At 44.3% G+C, this 22678-nt stretch overlaps 1 protein-coding gene across 1 annotated transcript in view; it reads left to right on the forward strand.

Annotated features, from left to right (window-relative positions):
• The window catches only part of p3h1 (prolyl 3-hydroxylase 1), a 38350-nt gene extending 16895 nt beyond the window's left edge, over positions 1-21455 (forward strand). The window contains exons 8-15 of the mRNA XM_048561252.2: positions 641-762; positions 6689-6816; positions 7977-8072; positions 10354-10504; positions 12758-12875; positions 16473-16548; positions 17160-17300; positions 18253-21455. Coding sequence (XP_048417209.1) covers positions 641-762; positions 6689-6816; positions 7977-8072; positions 10354-10504; positions 12758-12875; positions 16473-16548; positions 17160-17300; positions 18253-18558 — 1138 coding nt within the window. The 3' untranslated portion in view covers positions 18559-21455. The remainder of the gene's footprint in view (positions 1-640; positions 763-6688; positions 6817-7976; positions 8073-10353; positions 10505-12757; positions 12876-16472; positions 16549-17159; positions 17301-18252) is intronic.
• Positions 21456-22678: the final 1223 nt, after the last annotated feature.

Here is a 22678-nt window from a genome sequence, read left to right on the forward strand (position 1 = left end):
GTTCTGGATGTGAGTTTGCTCGCTGAGCTGGAAGGTTAGTTTTCAGACGTTTCGTCACCATTCTAGGTAACATCGTCAGTGAGCCTCCGACGAAGCGCTGGTGTTATGTCCCGCTTTCTATTTATCTGGTTAGGTTTCCTTGGGTTGGTGATGTCATTTCCTGTTCTTTTTCTCAGAAGAGGAACAGGAAATGACATCACCAACCCAAGGAAACCTAACCAGATAAATAGAAAGCGGGACATAACACCAGCGCTTCGTCGGAGGCTCACTGATGATGTTACCTAGAATGGTGACGAAACGTCTGAAAACTAACCTTCCAGCTCAGCGAGCAAACTCACATCCATAGCTGATATCATCTTGACAGATGGTAAGACTTTGCAGTCCCTGGGCTACAGCGTGGGATTTAAGACGCAGTCTGGTCTTCCTGGAAAATGCTAATGTGTGGAAGTTAGGATAGGAAAGCTCTACACCCAACGATAATATCCACAGCTCAATCTCAAAATTCTCACCTTGAGCATTTGAATGTCAAAGCCAAAGTTACTGCAACATGAATCACTATCTCCAGAAGTGGAAAGAGGGATAATTTTTTAAGTATTTTCTCACAATTCATTTGTGAAAAAAAATGCAACTTTGGAAACAGGGTGGAACGAGAGACTGCAGCTCGCATCAGCAAAGAAATTGGAAACCTGATGAAAGAGATTGAACACCTGGTTGATGAGAAAACCAAGGAATCATCTGAGATTGTGAAGATGGTGAGAGAAGGTATGGGCACCGTGTTGATCAGATTTAGTCTTTGGTGATGGTTTTGCTTCTAGTGTCTAGTTAGCATCATTTCACTAACAGCCAGCTACCCTATAATTGGTGAAATTGTGGTTGTGTCCCTATAATTTACACTCAAAGCACAATCAATGACCAGTAAGAATTGGACCTTATCTGTCTAAGACAGAGAAGATTCCTCTTGCCAAGAATGCCCAATGCCTCTAACCTAGCTTCATTGTGGATCTCTGCCAATCAAACTTTCTCTCACATCAAAACCATTTTCAGAGACTTATAGAGTTGTAGGGATGTACAGCATGGAAACAAACCCTTTGGCCCAACTTGTCCATAGTGATAAGACATCGTAAATTAATCCAGTCACATTTGCCAGCATTTGGTCCAAATTCCTCTAAGTCCTTTTCATGTACCCATCCAGATGCCTTTTAAATGTTGTAATTGTACCAGCCTGAAGGGTGCCTCTCCCGCCCAAACTCCATTCCCCTTCAAAACCCCACTTACCTCCCTATATTTGCTCTCTCCGTGTCCTGATCGTGGTTAAAGTACAGATCCATAGATTCGAGCAATTTTTTTTTTTATTCATTCATGGAATGTGGAGGGCTGAGGCCAGGACTGCATTTATTGCCCATCTCTAATAACCCAGAGGACAGTTAAGAGTCAGCCACATTGCCGTGAGTCTGGAGTCACATATAGTCCAGACCAGATAAAGACAGCAGATTTCCTTTCCGAAAGGATGTTAGTGAACCAGATGTATTTTCTTCCAACAGGTGGCAGTGGATTCATGGCCATCGTTATACTCTTAGTTCCACATTTTTAAAAAAAATTGAATTCAAATTCCACCATCTGCCACGGCAGGAGCTGAACCCAGGTTCCCGGAATGTGAGCTAAGTTTCTAGATTAATAGTCTAGTAATAATGCCATGAGGCTATTGCCTCCCTATTCCAACTCACAGGCATCCTCTCAAATGGTCCTTTCTCACGTGTGATGCTAGATAATGGACAGCAATGTAGGACTTTGGGGGGGTGGCACGGTGGTGGCATCTGCAGTCATCTTGAGTCCACATGAATACACGTGTCATCTATTTTGCCTCTAGTTATTTCTGCTGCTATACAGACCTCTGAGTGATAGCAACTTCTAGTGCAGGAGGGCGATGCACTGTGAATGCATCTGTATGCCAGTTGGCTTAGATGGACCCTCCAAGCAGCCGTGCAGCTTATGGTGAACATTGCTTCTTGTTTGGTCAAAGGGTGATTTTGTGGTCTGGTGCTTACAACAAAGAGCCACAATGCCAAGGTTCATGGATGTGAGAATTAGTGCTAAAATACTGTAGCAGTGCTGAGCTAAAAGGTCATTTGGTAGCACAGAACCTGAGAATTGGGTTGGACAGCATTTGCTAAATAATCCAGAGTGTGTTAGGAATTATGCCAACAAAGAATTTAAGATTGTCAGCTGTGCTTGGAGTGTGGCGCTGACATTTGTATGCAATCTACATATATTAATACATGGCCCCCTGCTCTTTGTAAACAGAAAGGGCATGAATACACGTTGCTCCTGTCTCAATTCAACAAAACAAGTGACAGCCATTGAGGTAACAAGGTGTAGGGCTGGATGAACACAGCAGGCCAGGCAGCATCAGAGGAGCAGGAAAGCTAATGTTTCAGGCCTGGAAAGGATCTAGGCCCGAAACCTCAGCTTTCCTGCCTCTCTGATGCTGCCTGGCCTGCTGTGTTCATCCATCCCTACACCTTGTTAACTCAGAATCTTCAGCATCGGCAGTTCCTGCTACCTCTAAGTGACAGCCATTCTCAGGTTCATTTTTCAGAGTGATGCTTTGAGCAATTTGCCTGGTTCAAAGTTTAAATGAAGCTTTTCAGTTAACTGTCAGCAATCATCTAACTGGTGCATTCTCTATGACATCACCTCTACTGATGAGAGCCCACTTTTTTAAGAGATGTATGATGGCATGCAGACCTCACTGGTTCGACCAACAATTATTGCCCATCCCATGCTGCCTGTGGGAATAAAGTGGTGAACTGCCATTTTGAATGGCTGCAGTATATTTGCCATTGTTAGACTCACAGTGCTGTTAGGGAAGGAGTTACATCATTTTGAAGGACAGCAATGTATTTCCACATCTCAGGATGATGTGCAGTTTGGAGGGGAACTTACAGGCAGTGGTGTTCGCATGCCCCTGCTGCTTTGCCCAAGTAGATGGCAGTGGTCATGTGTTTGGAAGGTGCTGTCTAAAGATAAAAAAAACTTTTGCAGAGAATCATGCTGATAGTACACAATGTTGATAGTGTGCTATTGAGTGAGGGCATGCCTGTGAATGTCAAGGGGCAATGGTTAGATTCTGTCATTGTCTAACATTTGTACTGTGCAGACATTACTTGTTACTTATCAGTCCAAGGCTGGATGTTGTCCAGCTCATGCTGCATCTTTACATGGACTGCTTCAAAATCCGAAGATTTGTGAATGGTGCTGAGCTTTGTAGTATCATCAGCAAATATCCCCATATGGCTTCTGTGCTTGTGATGGAGGGAAGGTCACTGATGAAGCAGTCAAAGGTGGTTAGACCTAGGACATTGCCCTGAGAAACTCTTGCAAAAATGGTGTGGACCTTCAGAAATCAAAATCATCTTTTTTTGTGCCAAGTATAACTCAGTCCAGTAGAGAGTATTCTCTTTGATTCCCATTAAATCCAGTTTGGGCTCCTTGATGTTATACTTGATCACCTGCTATCTTGATTTCAAAGGCTCTCATGGCCCCTCTGAAGGTAAGTTCTTCTGTTTGTTTGAACAGACTGTCTTAAGGCCAGAGCCGAATGACTCTGGCAGCATGCAAACTGGATGTCAGTGAGCAGGCCTTGATAAGCAAGTGTTATTTGGTAAGATCCTTTGATCACCCCCTCCATCACTTTACTGATGATCGAGAGTAGACTGAGGAAGTAATTGGCCAAATTGAATTTGTCCTCCTTTTTGTGTACAGGATACAGCTGGGTAATTTTCCACCTTGTCAAATAACATTGTAGCTCTGTTGGAGCAGCATTGTGATGGACACAGCTAATTCTGAAGCACATATCTTTGGTACTGTAGCCAGAATATTGTTGGGGCACATTGCCTTTGCAGTGCCCCATGTATTTTGTATCAGCCAATTAGCACTCTCTTCTTATATAGATTTAAAAGGTAGCTTATCTTTTAAATTGGTAATTCTCATGAATTTTCCTGATTTGGAAATTATGCAACATGAAAAGCTTCAACAAAATAAGAGATAGTAAGAAGTGGAGTCAGAGATAACACAGTGTGGTGCTGGAGGAACACAACAGGCCAGGCAGCATCAGAGGAACAGGAAAGCTGACATTTCAGGTCGGGACGCTTCTTCAGAAATGGGCCCAGAGAAGGGTCCCGACCCAAAACATCAACTTTCCTGCTCCTCTAATGCTGCCTGGCCTTCAACAAAATGAGCTTTTTTTTCAGTAATACTATCTTTGTGTTGGTAGTGGTCTTGCCTCTGAATCGGAAGGTTTAGGGGATCAAGGCCCGCCCTGAGTTTTTATCATACATTCCTAATGTGACACTGATGGGCAATGCTGAGGGGAGTGTCGCATAGTCTGAAGTGTCAGCTTTCAGTGGAGAAGTAAAACCAAGGCCCCATCTATATCCTGAAAATGAATGAAAAAAATTCCAAGACACTAAAGTGCTCAGGTACATAATTCTTTGAAGATTGCATCAGATGTAGACAGGGTGGTTAAGAAGACATTTAGCATGCTTCCCTTCATTGCTCAGACCTTTGCGTATAGGAGTTGGGACACCAAGTTGAGGTCGTATAGGATGTTGGTAAAGCCTCTTCTGCAGTTCTTGTCACCCTGTTATAATAGGAAGAATATTATTAGAATGGAGAGGGTTCAGAAAAGATGTACCGGGATATTGCTGGAATGGAGGGTTTGAGTTATAAAGAAAGGCTGGATAGGCGGGGACGTATTTCATTGGAACGTAGGAGGTTGAGTGGTGACCTTGTTGAAGTTTATAAAATTACAAGGGGCATAGATAAGGTGAATAGCAAAGATCTTTTCCCTACGTTGGGGGAGTTCACAGAAAAGGGAACATATTTTTAAGATGAGAGGAGGGAAGTTATAAAAAACAGATGGGTTCAGCTTTGTCACACAGAGAGTGGTTTGTGTGTGGAATGAACTTCCAGAGGAAGTGGTGGATGTGGGTACAGTTACAATATCTAAAAGACATTGGATAAGAACATGAATAAGAAATGTTCAGAGAGATATGGGCCAAATGCAGGCAGGTGGGATTTGTTTAGTCTGTGATTATGGTTGGCATGGGCTGCTTGGATCAAAAGGTCTGTTTTTGGGCTATATGACTTTATGACTATTTTGAAGAAGGAAAATTCCCCTAGACTCTGAGCCAATATTTATTCTCAATCAGTGTTATCTCATGATTTACTTGATAAATTATCTTGTTACTGCTTGTGGAAGCTTGCTTTTTTGTCCTGTCTCTCTGCGTTCTTACGTTAACGCACATCAGCATTCTTGGGCCATGACGAGCAGTGGAAACAAGGGAATGTCATCTCCCGTAATTCTCCTCCAAACACTCAGGCTTTGAAATATGCCACCGGTCCTTTGCTGGGTCAAAATCCTGGAATGCGCCCCCCCCCGCCCCCAACAGCATTGTAGATCAGCCTTCAGCACATGGCCTGCAGCAAAAAGGCAGCTCCCCACCATTTTCTTAAGGGCAACTAGGGATGAGGCAAAAAATGTTGATCAAGCCAGCAGCACACACATCCAGTGAATGAATTTTTAAGAAAGTAAAGTTGGTCGTACTGAGCTCATAAGAGATGCTAAATAAGTACATCTTTTCTTTAATGCTTCCTTTCTCTCTGTTATTACAGATTCATGCAGTTTGGGGAGCAGGTGACCATGAAATCAGTCCTAATGTGAAAAATCTTATGAGCATTTAGAGCAAATCTTACTGTGTCAGGACAGGGGGTGCTGCTGTTTAATCTGTAGCAATCACAAAACAAGCTCAAGTCAGGGGTTTTACTATGTTCCCAATGTCACTTTGTTTTGCTTCTGTTTTAAATTGACTAACACCCATGTTCTACAACATTTATATGGACAGTTCTAGCTAAAGCATCTATAACTTGTTGAGGTGCTAGTTTTGATTGTGAAAACTTATACATGGAAATGATTGACAGATGGGTGTTGAAGATTGAGAGTCCGGGGACTGTTGTTATTCCCTTTAGCAGCTTTTTTTTCTGTTATGGGATTGATATTGGAAAGAAAGGCTGTTGAGTCATTACATTTGGAAGCAAACAGTGCTTGCAGGGGTGGCACAGTGGCTCAGTGGTTAGCACTGCTGCCTTATGGCACCAGGGACCTGGGTTGGATTCCATCCTTGGGCGACTGTGTGGAGTTTGCATATTCTCCCTGTGTCTGTGTGGGTTTCCTCCGGGTGCTCCAGTTTCCTCCCACAGTCCAAGGATGTTCAGGTTAGGATGGATTGGTCATGTTAAATTGCCTGTAGAGTCCTGGGGGGTGCAGCTTAGATGGATTAGCCATGCGAAATAGAGGGTTATAGGGAAAGGGTGAGGGGGCGTGGGTCTGGATGGGCTGCTGTTCAGTGTTGGTGGGGATTCGATGGGCCTGCTTCCACATTGTAGGGATTCTATACAGTTTGTGAACTCTGAGAAGGTAGAATCAGGAACCCTTACTGCATGGAATATAATTGAACCAATGTCAAAATGCTTTCTCAGCGCAGCCTCTGAGTGTTGCAGGTCACCAGTACACAGCCTTATTCTCAGTAGTAGTTCCATCAAACTTTTCCCATGAAGTTATACCTGAGTCAGCAATTCTTCCCAGTCATGTACCGTCTAAATATTCTGAATTTCCTGTGTCCTCCTGCAGGGGGCCCTTTGCTCTATAATGAAGTCAAGGTTTCAATGAACGCAAAAGTTTTGAATGGAACTCAGAGGGTGGTGCTTGATGGTGTGATCACAGAGAAGGAATGTGAGGAACTACGTTATCTCTCCAATGTGAGTACCAACAGCGCCACCATCATCCTGCCCATTTGATGCCATGTATTTGGGTGAATGGTCTAGAATTAATTGAGCATTTTAAGACGAAGGAAGATGGGAGGGGCTTCTGTTCTGGCTACAGCAGATTAATGGGCACGGTGTGGATGTCAGGAGCAAGATGTGTGCCCATCCAGGAACTGGAGACAGTCTGAAAGATTTGTCTGTTGCATAAAACCAAAATTTAACTGTGCAGAAATTCCAGGCATTTCAACCCTCATTCTACAAGATCTGATGCTTCTAAACTATTGTGCTTTTCCAATCCAGCCTCAGGACTGCTCATGCCAAACCTCTAATGGGGAACTCTCAACCTGTCCTGGCAAAGGATTGACACATCTTTTTCCCATCCAGTCCAGGAAGCTCTGCTCCCTACCTGACCCAGCCCAGGATTCAAAGTACCATACCTAACCCAGTCCCTATCTTTCCCAGCCCAAGAGTGACAGTTCCCTAACTGACTCAGCCCAGGAGTGACCTAATCATGACCACATTGGACAACATGGCAGTTTAGCCCATGGCCTGTGTCGAAGAGGTCACCGCATAATGTCCAATGCCAACTTAACTGGGTTACCTCCCATTGCTGATCATCTCCATGGAGACCACCTGTTTCTACAGTGATCATTCTCCCAGAATAATTTGTAATGTCTGCTGGGAGTGCGGGAAGTGGGGGGTTTGGGGATGTGTGTGGGTGTGGGTTGGTGGGTCAGAAGGAGATTTCCTGGACTTCCCTATCAACAAGTTAGCCTGGGCTTATACCTGTTCTGTTTATCATCTCTCCCAGGAGATCCCATCATTCCAGGCGGTAGGCAAAGCGTAGAAATGGTAAAGTGAGAAGTATCAGCTATTTGGTTGAACTAAAGGATCCTTTCCTTGTTTGCCAAAGGTCAAGTGATCCAAACTTTCAGAAAGCAGGAATTGCCGTTTAGAGAGGAGGAGAGTTATAAGCATGGGAATTTTGGTGCAAATAAGAAACAATATTTATGTGTACTGGCATTACATCAAAGGTTCAAGTGAAAATGTAACCTGTTTGACAGAAGAGTGATCTTCTCAGCAGTGAGGGGCTTGCAGGGCCTAAATGCCCTGACTATTTTTATATCTTTAATTTTCCGATCCTCCATTTCTAGGCTGCTGCGTCAATGGGTGATGGTTACCAAGGGAAACCTTCTCCTCATACACCAAATGAGCGATTCCAGGGAGTGACAGTTCTCAAAGCACTGAAGGTGAGTGACACGGAACAGTTATGAGATTAGTTGGCACAAGCTCACTCACAGGCCTCCTAGCACTATAAGTGCACCTTAGTGCAGTCTTATAGAGTCAAGGAGCCACACAGCACAGAAACAGACCCTTTGGTCCAACCGGTCCATGCCAACCATGATCCCTACTAAACTAGTCCCATGCACCTGCGCTTGGCCCATATCCCTTCAAACATTTCGTATTCATGTACTTATCCAAATGTCTTAGAGTCATAGAGATGTACAGCATGGAAACAAACCACTCAGTCCAACTCATCCATGCCAACCAGATAGTCTACATTAATCTAGTCACATTTGGCTCATATCCTCTAAACTTTTCCTATTCATACACCCGTCCAGTTGCCTTTTAAATGTTGTAATTGTACCAACCTCCACCACTTCCCCTGGCAGCTCATTCCATACACACACTACCCTCTGTGTGAAAAAGTTGCCCCTTACGTCTGTTTTAAATCTTCCCCCCTCTCATTTTAAACCTATTCCCTCCAGTTTTGGATTCCTCTGCCCTGGGAAAAGACCTTGGCTATTCAGCCTACCCATGCCCATAATAATTTTATAACCCTCTATAAGGTCATCCCTTATCCTCTGACGTTGTGACTGCACCCGCCTGCAACACTTCCTCTGGCAGTTCATTCCACACATGAGCCGCTGCCTGTGTAAAAAAGTTGCCCCTCATACCTTCTAAATTTTCTCTGCTTATCCGTCCCTTCTACCTTGTGTCAGAGCTGTACTTCCTTTGACTCCACTCAATACAAGCATTTGTTTTGTTTGACCTGGTGCTGAAACCTCCTGTTCTTTTCTCCTGTGTTGGTGCTTCCGCCGTCAGTTTTAAGCATTTCAAGTGCCCAGTCTTTTTGTCAGACAAGTCAATGTTCTATCCAAGAAGAAGACAGAAAATGCTGCAGAAACTCAGCTGATCTGACTGTATCTGTGGAGAGAGAAACAGAGTGGACATTTTTAGTTCATTATGATTCCTCTTCGAAGTGCTGAAGAATCGTACTGAGCTCAAATTTCTCTTTCCACATCTGCTGCTATGGTTCTCCGATGCTGCTTGCTTTCATTTCAGATTGTCGGCATCGGCAGGACTTTGCCGTTATGTTAATGATCTGTTCCAGTTATTAACCGGCACTGTACTGCTGTTCACTTCTGTCATTTCAGGCAATGAGTGAGCCAGTTTATTTGTAGATAATGATTGCCCAAATTTTATTGCCACCAGGTATTGCAACTTGGCTTGTCTTGTGACATTTCTAACTTGTGTTTACAACAAATGGCATAACACTTTTCTTTTAGTGTTGAACACAGATAATCCATGCTCACACGTCTGTCCATGCAAAGAATTAAATAAATATCGCATTGTGAGACCATGTCATTCAGGTTAAAAAGAAACATGAATGACAATCACACATAGAATACATTCCCTACACTGTGTAAGCAGGCCATCATGGCTACACTGAGCCTCTGAGGAGCGTACTGCCAGGACCCACCTCGACCATAACATTGCATTTACCATGGCTAATGCACCTATCTTCACATCCCGAGAAACTATGGACAACGTAGCATAGCCAATCCACCTAACCTGCACATCTTTGGACTGTGGGAGGAAACCAGGGCACCCAGAGGAAACCCACACAGACACGAGGGGAATGTGTAAACTCCACACTCACCCAAGACTGGATTCAAACCCAAGTTCCTAGAGATGTGAGGCAGCAGTGCTAACCACTGAGCCACCGTGCCTTCCTTTAAATAAACCAGTACGTTAAGTAACCATTGTTTCATTGATCCTAATATTTAAACTGCTTCAAGAAAAACTAATAAAAATTTTACAATTGCAACAGTTCCCTCTAGTCTTAACCTATTGTTTGATACATATTATATGAGCATTGAGTCCCACAAGTACCTCTTATTATCAGTCTGGAAATAATAACTGCACTGACGGCAGTTAAATGTCTACCACATTGCTGTAGATTCCAAACAGCGAACTGAAAGAATGGAGCAATATAGCAGCACTTAAGAGAAAAAGAAGAATGATGAGGAGAATACATTTCAGTTGACATATTTAAGTCTTTTACCTAGTTATTTGTTGCCATATTAGTCATTCCCAAACATTTAATACTTGCATGTTCTGGTGTTCCGGGTCACTTCATTATCGATCTTACAATACGTGTTGAGGACAAAAGCTCCTGTTTCACTCTGTGCACCAATTCTCTTTTTGAGTTTTCTCTTTTATTTATAACTATGTGTTCCCCGGCAGCTCAGTCAGCAAGGCAGGATCTCACTGAAAACATCGAAGCTGTTTTATGATGTCAGTGAAAAAACCCGCAGGATCCTTGAGTCTTACTTCAGACTGGAAAACCCCCTGTACTTCTCCTATTCACACCTCGTCTGTCGGACTGCAGTGGAAGGTGATGGGCTTTGTCTCAGCTTTGCTGTGTTGACGTGTCTTTGCACTTGCTCTGGACTTACTTGAGGTTTGTGATTATTTATGTTTGGCCTGCACTGGGGGCATCCCAATCTGCTTCAGGTAAGTACACACAAAGAACAGTGAGCAATTTACAAAAATAATTGTTTAAAAAACCCATCTGGCCCACTAATGCCCTTTGCAGGAAGGAAATCTGCCATCCTTACCTGGTCTGGCCTACATGTGACTATAGACCACAGCAATGTGATAGACATTTAATTGGCGTCTGTGCAATAAATGCTGGTTTACTTAGTGCCCTCTCAGGTTTAAAATAAAGACCTGGGTGCAGGGAAGGGGTGTACATTACAGGGAGCTGCTGCCAAATTCAAAGCATCTGGATTTTTTAGAAATTCACTCATAAGATGAGAGTTTCGGTGGCTGGGGCCCTACCTATTACCCATCTCTAATTGCCCAGGGGTCAGTTAAGAGTCAATCACATTGCTGTGGGTCTGGAGCTCCATGTAGGCCAGACCAGGTAAGGATGGGCAGTTTCCTTCTCTAAAGGACATTAGTGAACCAGATGGATTTTCACAACATTGATCACTAACTTTCTTTACAATTCAAGATTTTTAAAATAGAATTCAAATTTCGCTATCAGTTATAATGGGATTCCAGACCAAGCCCCCAGAACGTTGGCCTGGATTACTAGCTCAGTTGCATTACACTACACCAATGTCATCCCATGCAGTACCTGATTTCTGAGCTCAGTAAACTAGGCAAGGGTTCACAGCAAGACATTTCTGCCCATCCCTAATTGCCCAGAGAGCAGTTAAGAGTCAACCACATTGCGGTGAGTCTGAAGTTCCATGTAGACCAAACCAGATAAGGATGGCAGTTTCCTTCCCTAAAGGATGTTAGTGAACCAGATGGGCTTTTCCCCAACCATCATGGTCACCATCGAGTCTCAATTACAGATTTTCTATTGTATTTAAATTACACCAACTGCCATGATGGGATTCAAATCTGGATCCCCAGAACATTGCCTGGGTCTCTGGATTAACAGTCCAGCGATAATGCCATCAGGCCATCACCGCCCAAGAATAGCCCCTCATACTTCTGTTGGTGATGCCACAGAATGACTGCACCTTGCAGTCCAACTTCCCGACAGCTCTCCTTTACAGCTACCCAGCTGGACCTTGTCTCTGCAAGAGCTGATCGATGCTGGGACCACAGAGGCTTTCTGGACTGAGATGGATGGATTTTTTTTTGTGGTGGAGAGTATCCAGGGATGTGAAGCTAATGCAGTGAATGAAGTTGAGCTGTAAATCAAATGTGATCCCATTGAATAGCAGAGCAGGATTGAAGCATTCAATGGCCTCTTCCTGTTCCTAACATCTTTCTCTCCTCATTGAGGCAAGATGAATCACTATCTCACATTCTAAACAATGCATTTGGATGGATGTTAATGTTAGTACATTGTTGTAAAGGTGGAAGATTCTGCAGATACACAACGATTCTGTTAGCATCTGAAAGATGAAGTTAGAAAGACAAAGGAAGGAATGTTATTCAAACTCTCACATTTCCTCTATCCAGAATGACCTGACATTCACTGTCACAATGGCGAATGGATTTGTGAATGATTCTGGAAAGTCCATCCGAGACAGGAAATCATGGGCCTTGATGATGCTCCTTTCTGGAGCCCCGACCAGAGCTCAGTGACCACCGCCGCCCGACCAGAGCACAGTGGCCCGCCTCCCTGACCAGACCACAGTGACCCCATCCCCTGGTCAAAGCACAGTGACGCCGCCCTTAGCCAGAGCACAGTGACTCCACCCTGATCAGATCATGATGAATTTCCTAGACCCCAGGTCGCCAGGCCCTGATTTAAGCACCCTCCCAGCTCCTTGTCCGTCTCTAATTTCCACTGCTCTTTCCAGAATTCTAGTTGTTATATCAAGCCTTATTTTAGTCCTCTCCTAACTGATTTTGTAACTTTTCAATATATGGTCAGAGTATAATTTGAAGTAACAGGACAAATTTGACCTTGATAGCCTTTGTTGCTGTCCTATAAAGCTGTACGTTGGACTTTCTCCTTTCAGATGTTGTGAACTTGCCTTGTATTTGCAGTTTTTCCTGTGTGTGTTATAGATTTTCTGAAACCCCTTTGTTCTCTGGTCTCACCAATAAATTGTTCACAAATCCAGGTCTCTTGGGGCTATTAACTTTGAATTCTTGGTTTCCCCTTTCCACCTGTTAGGAACCCAGAGCAATCGTGATGATCTGAGCCACTCAGTCCATGTTGATAACTGCATCCTAAACGCCGAAGCTTTGGAATGTCGGAAAGAACATCCTGCCTACACTGAGCGGGATTACAGGTAAAATTGAAGATTTATGACGGTGCTTTCTGGACTGGCAGGTTCGAGTTACAAAAAGAGGCTGAATGGGCTGGAACTTCTTTATCCCTGGAACATAGGAGACTCAGGGGTCCACCTTGAACAGGTCTATAAAATCATGAGGGGCATAGATAAGATGGATAGCCAGCAGCGTTTCTCCATGGTAGGGGAGTGTAAAACTAGAGGGCATAGGCTTAAGGTGCGAGGGGAGAGATGCAAAAGGGGGGGGGTAAATTTTTTTCACACAGAGGGCAGTGAGTGTTGGGATTGGGCTACCAGGGGTAGTGGTGGGGACGAGTACAGTTTTGTCATTTAAGAAACATTTAGACAGGTACATGGATGGGATAGGTATGGGGAGACATGGACTAAACACAGCCAAATGGGACTTGATTAATTGTAATAACTGGGCAGCATAAGCAAGTTGGGCCGAACAGCCTCTTCTCATGCTGTAAATCTATATGATTCTATGAATTTACCCAGTAACACGCTTTGAAAACTCTTTGAGGGGAGGTGATGGCCCAGTGGTATTATTGTTGGATTATTAATCCAGTGAACTCAGTAACGTTCTGGGGACTCTGGTTCAAATCCTGCCATGGCAGATAGCAAAATTTGGATTCGATAAATATGTAGAATTAGGAGTCTAATGATAATCATGAAACCATTGTCGATTGTTGGAAAAAATGCCATCTGGTTTACTTTAGGAACAGAAACTACTGTTCCTACAGCCTGTGTGTGACTCTCGACCCACATCAATATGTTTGACACTTAACTGCTCTTTGGACAATTAGAGATGTGTAATAACATGCTGGCCAAGCCAATGATGCCCACATCCCGTGAATGACTAAAAAAAATTTATGCCAAGGGTAAAAATCACAATTAACAGCCTCCTCAAGAGCTTTATACAGAGATACTGAACTTTGGTTTAAACAACAGCAATTTGAATTTATATGGCATCTTTACCAAAGCATCCCAAGGTGCTTACCAGGGCATTTGGAATGGGCAGCCAAATACTTGGTCGAAGTAGTAGAAGTGGGTGGATGATGCCCTCACAGCACCTGGGACCCGGGTTCGATTCCACTCTCAGGCAACTGTCTTTGTGGAGCTTGCACGTTCTCCCCCTGTCTGCGTGGGTTTCCTCCGGGTGCTCCAGTTTCCTCCTACATTCCAAAGATGTGCAGGCTAGGTGGATTGGCCATGCTAAGATGCCCATTCTGTCCAGGCGGATTGGCCATGCTAAGATGCCCATTCTGTCCAGGCGGATTAGCCATGGGAAATGAAAGGTTACAGGGATAGGGTAGGGGCAGTAGGCCTGGGTGGGTTGCTCTCCAGATGGGTGATGTGGACTCGATGGGCCGAATGGCCTGCTTCCACCCTGTAGGGATGCTATGAGCTGTCTTAAAGGAGAAAGAGAGAGACTGAGAGGTTTAGGGTCAGACTGATTTGTTAGTATTATGTAAATTGTATTATTAAGGTTACAAAGAAATAGAATATTGATTGATTAATTATATTCAGTACATTTAAAGTTAAATCATCCCGTGGTATATTTGAGAGCTTCTGTGACTGGTGGGCTGGAGTGCATTATAAGCCCTGGGAATGATGTTTTAATTTCATCTTTTTAACATTTTCTTTGAAGATTTGATTCCCATTAAAATGCACTTTTAATGACAGTCACTAATTAATTTAGCTAAAACGACCATTTGCTTATAAAGTGTATAAAAACTGACACCATGATAGATAGAGGCAGGTTTTTGATTTGATTTTATTATTGTCACATATACTGAGATACAGTGAAAAGTATTGTTTTGCATGCTATCTAGACAAATCATAATTTACATAAGTACATTAGGGTATTAGAACAGAATGCAGAAGATAGTGTTGCAGCTACAGAGAAGTTGCAGAGAAAGGTCAACTTTAATATATGAGAGTTTGCTCATAAGTCTGAAAACAGAGGCGAAGAAGCTCTTCTTGAATCTCTTGGTACATGTTTTGCATATGTCATGCTGCACCCTGTTATAAAGGAACTATCGAGAAAAGGATTTGCATCTGGCTTCATACCTGAAGCCTATGATCCATTTAGTGTTGCAGACTTTGAAGATGGAGTAGTCATAAACAGAAATTTGGAAATGTTTGAAAAGGTCATGCAACAGTTTGGGGCTGAAGGAAGTTACAGAGATAGAAAGCGACGAGGAGATGAAGGAATTTAAAAACAAGCAGGAGAACGATAAATTTGAATGGTGGTCAACCGGGTGCCAAAGTCAGATCAGTGAACAGTGCGGCTGGTGAGTGAATGGGCCTTGCTACATGTTAGCATATATGAAGTAAACCTTTGAATAAACAGATGTTTACATCAGGAAATCTCACAGAGAGCTCTTGATTTCAGTGATGTTACTGTTTCTCAGTGCATGCGGCCACTTTTGGACAGGGAAGGAAAATTCACGAGGAACAATAGTCTCAACTTTTCCAACTATCATGTCAGCCCAATGTATAAGACAACTTTTTGGCATCCAAACAACCATGTTTTTGTATATACTCAACGTACCGCTGCCACCTCCTTTCTCAGTAACAGCAAGCACCAATTGCATGAGCTGTTAGTCTCAATCTTTCACCTATCAAATGTTCTACATACCAATACCTTATAATTGGGAGCAAGTGACCAAGCAGACTGCAAAGGCACATGGGAGTTTTGGACATCAACACACACTACACAGGGCCCACATGGCAAGCAACAAAGATGGTGGCCACCCATGCCAGCAGATCAGTTGAACCACCCCTTGGGAGGGATTTTGTTGAGATTTCAAGAGTCAACTTACACGCCAACATCCACATCACTCGCAGGTGGGATCGCTCACCTTCTGAACAGTATGCTGTTGCTTTCTCCCTGTGGGGGACTAGGAGATGGAGAGAAAGTGATGCCACATTCTGGTTCAGTCAATTTTAGACACTGAAGGGCCATTGGTGGAGTCTAGTGGAATATCGACTTTCCTGAGAACTGCAGAGGAATGGGAAGGGGTTTGGGAGGGGGTACTGGGCATATTCTCACAGAAACAGTGGTATGAGCAGGCAACCATGGTGCACTGACCAGGGAGCTACCTACCAGAGCACAGTGAGATAAGAAAGCTCATGGGACCCTTCAGCCTACGCGTGCCCTCTTGCTTGGGTGTGGTGGTTACCAATCCCATGGTTAATTCTTTCTACCTCATTTATTTTGCTCCAGAATTTCCAAAGTGCAGAATTTGACCACCAGCCCTTATCTCAGTAATAAATGTGCTAGGTGACATCGCCATGTGCCACCTCCTCAGTTACTTGCGGGTTGCAGCTGTAAGACATGTGAAACTGAAAGGCCAATCCCTGCTCTGTCCTGAATCAGCTAGTTTCAGCCATTGTTCTATTTTTGGCCTCAGTTCTTTCCAATAGGCACCTCCATTGGTGGCATAGAGAGTGACAGTCAATGCTAATGGGCAGAATAGCCAGCTTCTGTGCTGTACCATCTCTATGATGCAGCTGTGTACACGGTGTGGATTGTGAATGCTAACAAATGCTTGTTATGGATTCTTAATAATCAAACAATATTTTCTCTAGTGCCATTCTGTATCTAAACCATGATTTTGAAGGCGGAGACTTCATATTCACAGAAATTGATGCAAAAAATATTACAGTAAGTTGCTATTTATCAACCATTTTGATGATTTGTCGTTTACAAATAATTTTTAAGAGTCCTGCTCTCATATTTGCACATCCATTCCACTCCAGTAAATGAAGAGCCCAGAGATGCGCAGGTTAGCTGGACAGGCCATACGAAATTGCTCATAGTGTCCAGGGATGTGCGGGTTAGGTGAGAAATATGGAGTTACAGGCTTTTTGTAGGGTCAGTGTGGACTCAATGAGTCGATTGGCCTGCTTCCATGCTGTAGGGGTTCCATAAAAGATGGCAGGCAGTTCCTCTCTTACCGTTTCCATCAATGTTAGCGTATTGTTATAGCCAATGTTGTTCCCACAAACTCTGCTTTCACCTCACTCAGAGACATTGCACCATCTCCTTATGTCCTTCCAAAAGCCTGAGGAAAAGCTGAGCTCCCCTGTAGCTTTCATCTTCACCTGTAACCCACCCAGGAAGGCCACCCTCTGCTTCTCTATATATCGCAACCTCTCGTTTTCTCTTTTCAGCCTTAAGGTGGAATCCTGTTCTGTGACCCTTGACCCATTTGCCTTAGTTTCTCAGTAAAAGGACATTATAGAGATACCTTCCAATGATCTCTTCTTCCGCAGGCGAAGGTGAAGCCCAGGTGTGGCCGTGTGGTGGGTTTCTCCTCGGGCACAGAGAACCCACATGGAGTCCAGGCTGTGACCAAAGGACAGCGGTGTGCGGTGGCACTCTGGTTCACGTTGGACCCCCGGCATAAGGAGCGGGTATGGCACAGTGAACGGGGCGATGGGGTCTATGAGGGAAGCATGGCTGTTTTTTTTGGGGTGGGGCATGCAGTGGTAGGAATGACAGTGACAGGAAGGAAGCAACCTCTTGGGAGGTGGCACAACATCAGGGATGGGGCAGTGTCACAGAGGTGAAGGCACACTGTTGGGGGAGGGGGAGGGTATGCAATGTGAGAGGAGGGGATACAAGTCAATGAAGAGCAAATTCTGGGATAAGGAACAGTGATGGGTGAGAGGGGTTCACAGTGTTGGGGTGGGGTCACAGTGTCAGAGGGCAGGGTCACAGTGTCAGAGGGCAGGGTCACAGTGAGGGTGGGGGAAATGTGCTGGGCGAGGACTTATAGTCACGGAGGGTGGGCCTCACAGTGTCGGAGAAGGGAGCACAGTGTTGGGGGTGGGGCCACAGAGTAAGGGGCAGGATCACAGCATCATGGGGAGGGAGTCACAGGGAGTGGCCACTGTGTCTATGGGTGAGGGCACAATGTCAGGGGAGGGGGGAATAACAGTGTCAGGGGAGTGAGTTGATCGGGTTATTCAGTTGCATTGAAACATGTGCCTTGTGGCCCTGCGATGATCCCTTCCATCCCAGTTTGTGAATGTTCTCCTCTCTTTCTCCCTCTCTCTGGCCTTTGAGTGGGGTTGCTGTTTCCACACAGTCTTGGCAGCAGAAGCTGTGTGGGCCCAGGGAGCGGAGAGGTCCCCACTGAGTGGCCAAAGGCAGGCTACAACCTGGGGGCAACTGGCTCTGATTTAAACCCAGTGGCTTGAGGAGAGGCAGGAGTGGAGGGAGGGTGGAGGGTAACTGGAAAGGCGATCTGAGATAAATCAGAACTCCACCGTGCCACAGAACAAAGGCACTGGGGCCTAGTCTTTGGGGTTTATGGCTTTGGGTAGAGACCGTGCTACAGCTCACTCGCTCTGTGTCTGACAGGAGAGAATCGCGGCTGATGATTTGGTGAAGATGTTGTTCGGGGCCGAAGAGGAGCTGCAGCACGATGAAGATGTCCTCAGTGCCCCGGGGTCCGAAGACGCACCAACTGAGGCCTCGCCCGTCCAGTCTGCCCCCGAGCCACCCACTGCAGCAGCGTCAGAGCTGGAACAGAAGGAGGAACAGACACCCGTCTCCGAATCCTCCACAATAAACACACTAGACTCCACTCCAGGGACAACAGCTCCTACCTTAGATCAGAAAGACCAAGCCATTCCGAACATAGCCCCTGAGAAACAGGAATTGTAATGTAACTTACAAAGACTCACATTGGGGCTGCACCATGCAGTTCCCTGTGTTTTGCTCCTTTTTCAGTCGCTCGCAGTTATGGTCATCCACTTCTGGGCCTGAGAAACTGAGAAACCCAATACCTCATCCTGTTTTCTCTTCCCCCTGACAGTCCCAGAGCATGACATCTTCTGCTTTTGACCTGCCTGCATTGTCACATCTTGCCTACACTTCCAACCCTTCAGGTTTGGAGTCTTGCCCACCCACACAGCAATAGTCTGCAAATGTTCCTGTGTGAATAGTTGAAGTCTCTGATCTTTAGCGCACAAATGCGACAACAAACAAAAATGTAAATGTTGTCCAACCTCAACTGTCTGGGCTACTGGCACTCAGTATCGTGAACTGGATCCGCTCCAGTTTCTGCAGTGTTCACACATTTTTTTAAGGTAGTACATTTGTGAAAGAAAAATGGCTTCACTGTTGTCACTCAAAGCATTCGTAGACAACATCATTTAAAGAGGGTAGATAGTGACTGTATTCACTTGTATTCCTCTGTGCTTTACAGGGGTATGTGTATCGCGGAACACTCTGGTTCTGTTACTTCTAATTCCTCAATGCTATGTACACTGTCACTCAGGCACGTTCACTCATACAGTCAGATTTAAACAGCGATTATCTCATAGCAAATAAAAACCGAACGAACTGCGGATGCTGTAAGTCAGTAAACAAAACAGAAATTACTGGTAAAGTTCAGCAGATCTGGCAGCATCTGTGAAGGAGCAAACAGAGGTAATGTTTCGGGTCCGGTGTCCCTTCTTCAGAACAGTTCTGAGGAAGGGTCACCGGATCCAAAACGTAAACTCTGTTTTTCCCTTCACAGATGCTGCCAGACCTGCTGAGCTTTTCCAGCAATTTCTGTTTTGTTTCATTATCTAGTAGCAGTTAGGAAGCAGAATTCTCAAAGATGTTCCTACCTAGGGAGGCAAATATAACACTAAGAGAATCTCTCCTGGAGAGATCAGATAATGCAGCACAGGCTCCAGGTTTGACCTTGAACTATCCATGCTCACAGGTCAATGCTTTCCCCTGCTGAGCCAGTAGGAGGATTCCTGACCTGAATTCATTTCCAGTGAAACGGAAACCTCTGACTGTGATGATCTAGTAAGAACCTGGAAAGACTTCATTGTAGCAACAAGCTGCCTGTAGGTAAGTGCTAAGTGGAGAATGCTCCACGCCATTCATGCTACACTCCATGTCACAGACAAACTTTGAATGCCCACTCCCATGAATTTCTATAACGTTTCAAGTTGCCAGTGCTCTCGGCGTTCTCATTCACCCACTCAATAAAAACCAACAGTGGTTAACATCTCCTTTTCCAAAACTCCTGGACCACCTCGTGCCTGAGAGGTAGAAGTGAAAATCTGAGTGAGTTTTCCAAGGGACAGATTGTGGATTAGGCTGACACCAGGCTCTGTATTTCCTGATGTATCCCAGTAGTGGGACCTAGGTGTTTATCAATGGTGCTATTTCTATTGTCAGTGTTCCTTTAACAGCCAGTATTAATACCACACGCCCAGTCAGTTTGTCCCATATATGCCTTTTTTTTGGATTTACAGAATTTGTTTAATGTTTGATGGTATTGTTGATTGCCACAGGTACACATTTGTGTGACCCAAAATATGTCTTCAATGCTCTTCTTAGACTAGTCTTCCAGAAATCTGCAACAAGTAACTCACCTCCTGATTCCCCAAATCCTGTCCGCCCTCTCTAAGCACAAGTCAGGAGTGTGATGGAATACTCCCCACTTGCCTGGATGGGTGCAGCTCCAACAACACTCAAGACTCTTGACAGCATCCAAGACGAAGCATCCCGCTTGATTGGCACATTATCCAACTCTTTGACCCTTTCCATTGCCAACATATACTGTAGTGCCAACAGTGTATGATTCACATGATGCCCTGCAGAAATTCACCAAGCCTCCTTGACAGCACCTCCAAAACCTGTGACCTTTACCACCTAAATGGGCAGCAGAGACATGGGAACACCATGATCCTAAAGTTCCCTTTCAGGCTACTCACCATCCAGGCATGGAAATTTCTCTTCATTCACTGTCCTGGAAAATCCTGCAAGTCCCTTTTTAATAGAACTGTTGGGATATCTACACAGTCTGGATGGCAGCGGTTTAAGAAAGCAGCTCACTGTCTTTTCAAGGGGTAATTAGGGATGGGCAATAAATGCTGGCTTAGGCAGTAATGCTTACATCCTACAAATGAATTTTTAAAAATCATTGTTTAGAGGATACAGTGCTGTTTCCAAGTCCGTAGACACCCAAAGGGTTAAAAATTGACCTTGCAGCATCTACCAAAAGCTTTGTATTCCTTGGGGCCCCAAGTACAAGTGCAACATAGAGGTAAGTAGGGTTGGTAATGATGGTCTCTGTCTATTGAGCAGGCTTCATTGTCATGGTCCTGAGGGTGAATGATTTTGCAGACATGAGGGATAACATGGAATTTAACAATGCATCAAGTTTTCTCAAATTTGTTATCCATTATGAAAGTAACCCACATAATTCCAAAACAAGGTAGAGTTCCAGCAGCGTGTTCCACTGGGTGTAGATATCAGGCTGCAGGTGTTCACCAGCCTGGTATCTCCCAGCAATAGGATATTTCTCACACTGCCTTAGCTGAATATAGAAAACATGTCAACATTCGCTTGACCAGCTCTGTGCTGCTGTCCCTCAACGCCCCTGTTCCGATGGCCTTATTTATACTAAGTTTGGTTTTCAGTAACACCAAGTCAGACACTAGTCTTTTATTTTAAATCTAAATATTTCAATGTTCAGGTACATACCGTCAAGCTTTTTGGTGCTGAACACTTCGTGGAGTTTTATCCACAAATAAATTGTACTATTTTCATTGTGTACTTCCACATGCCTCCAGTTTGTAACTTGTTTGCACTAGTTTGACATCTTAGAGGAGCAAGTGATCAAAACCATGTCATAGAATCATAGAGCTCCACATCACAGAACAGACCTTTCAGTCCAACTCATCCATACCAGCCAGATATCCCAAATTAATTTAGTCCCATTTCTCAACATTTGGCTCCTATCCCTGCAATCCCTTCCTGTTCATTTCCCCATCCTAATACCTTCCGAATGTTGTAATTGTACCAACTTTGACCACTTTCTCTGGCAGGTCATGCCATACACACACCTCCCTCTCCAAGAAACAGTTGCCCCTTAGGCCCCTTTTAAATCTTTCTCCTCTCACCTTAAACCTTTGCCGTCTAGTTTTGGTCTCCCTAACCTGGGGAAAAGATTTGGGTTATCTACCCTATCCATGACCCTCATGATTTTATAAACCTCTATAAGGCCATCCTGCAGCCTCAGATGCACTAGAGAAAATACTTCCAGCAAGTTCAACCTCTCTGTCCATCCCTGGCAACGTTCTTGCAAATCTTTTCTGAATCCTTTCATGTCTCACAACATCTTTCTGAAAGCAGCAAGATCAGAATTGAATGCAGTATTCCAAAAGTGGCCTAACCAATGTCCTGTACAGCCATATCATGCTCCCAACTACACTCAATGCACTGAACAATAAAGGAAAGGGCACTAAACACCTTCTACACTATACTTTATACCTATGACTCCATTCTCAAGGAACTATGAACCTCCATCCCAAGGTCTCTTTGTTCTGAAACACTCCCAGGACTTTATCATTAAGTGTATAAGTCCTGCCCTGATTTGAATATAGTTACTGTATTTCTGCTGATGAGAGGACATGACAGGGTGGATGAAGAGGAGATATTTCCTTTGGCGGTAAAGTCCAGTTCAAGGCAATGTAAATATAAAATTAGAACTATGTATCCCATTGACACTTCCTCACACAACTGGTAGTCAAAATCTTGACCTCTAACGAATAAAAAATATTGACGAGACTTGGGGTTAATTGAACATTTTAAGTATTAGACCAGAGGTATTTGTGAGGCCAAATGGAACAGTCCCTGCAGATTGGAGGGTGGCTAATGTCACTCCAATATTCAAAAAGTGAGCTAGGAAGAAAACAAGGAATTATAGATTGGTGAACCTTACATCAGTAGTAGGGAAAATTCTCCACTCAGTTGCCAAGGATTTTATAGCAGA

This window comes from Stegostoma tigrinum, chromosome 28, assembly GCF_030684315.1.
Source record: "Stegostoma tigrinum isolate sSteTig4 chromosome 28, sSteTig4.hap1, whole genome shotgun sequence".
In the NCBI taxonomy this organism is placed as follows: Eukaryota; Metazoa; Chordata; class Chondrichthyes; order Orectolobiformes; family Stegostomatidae; genus Stegostoma; species Stegostoma tigrinum.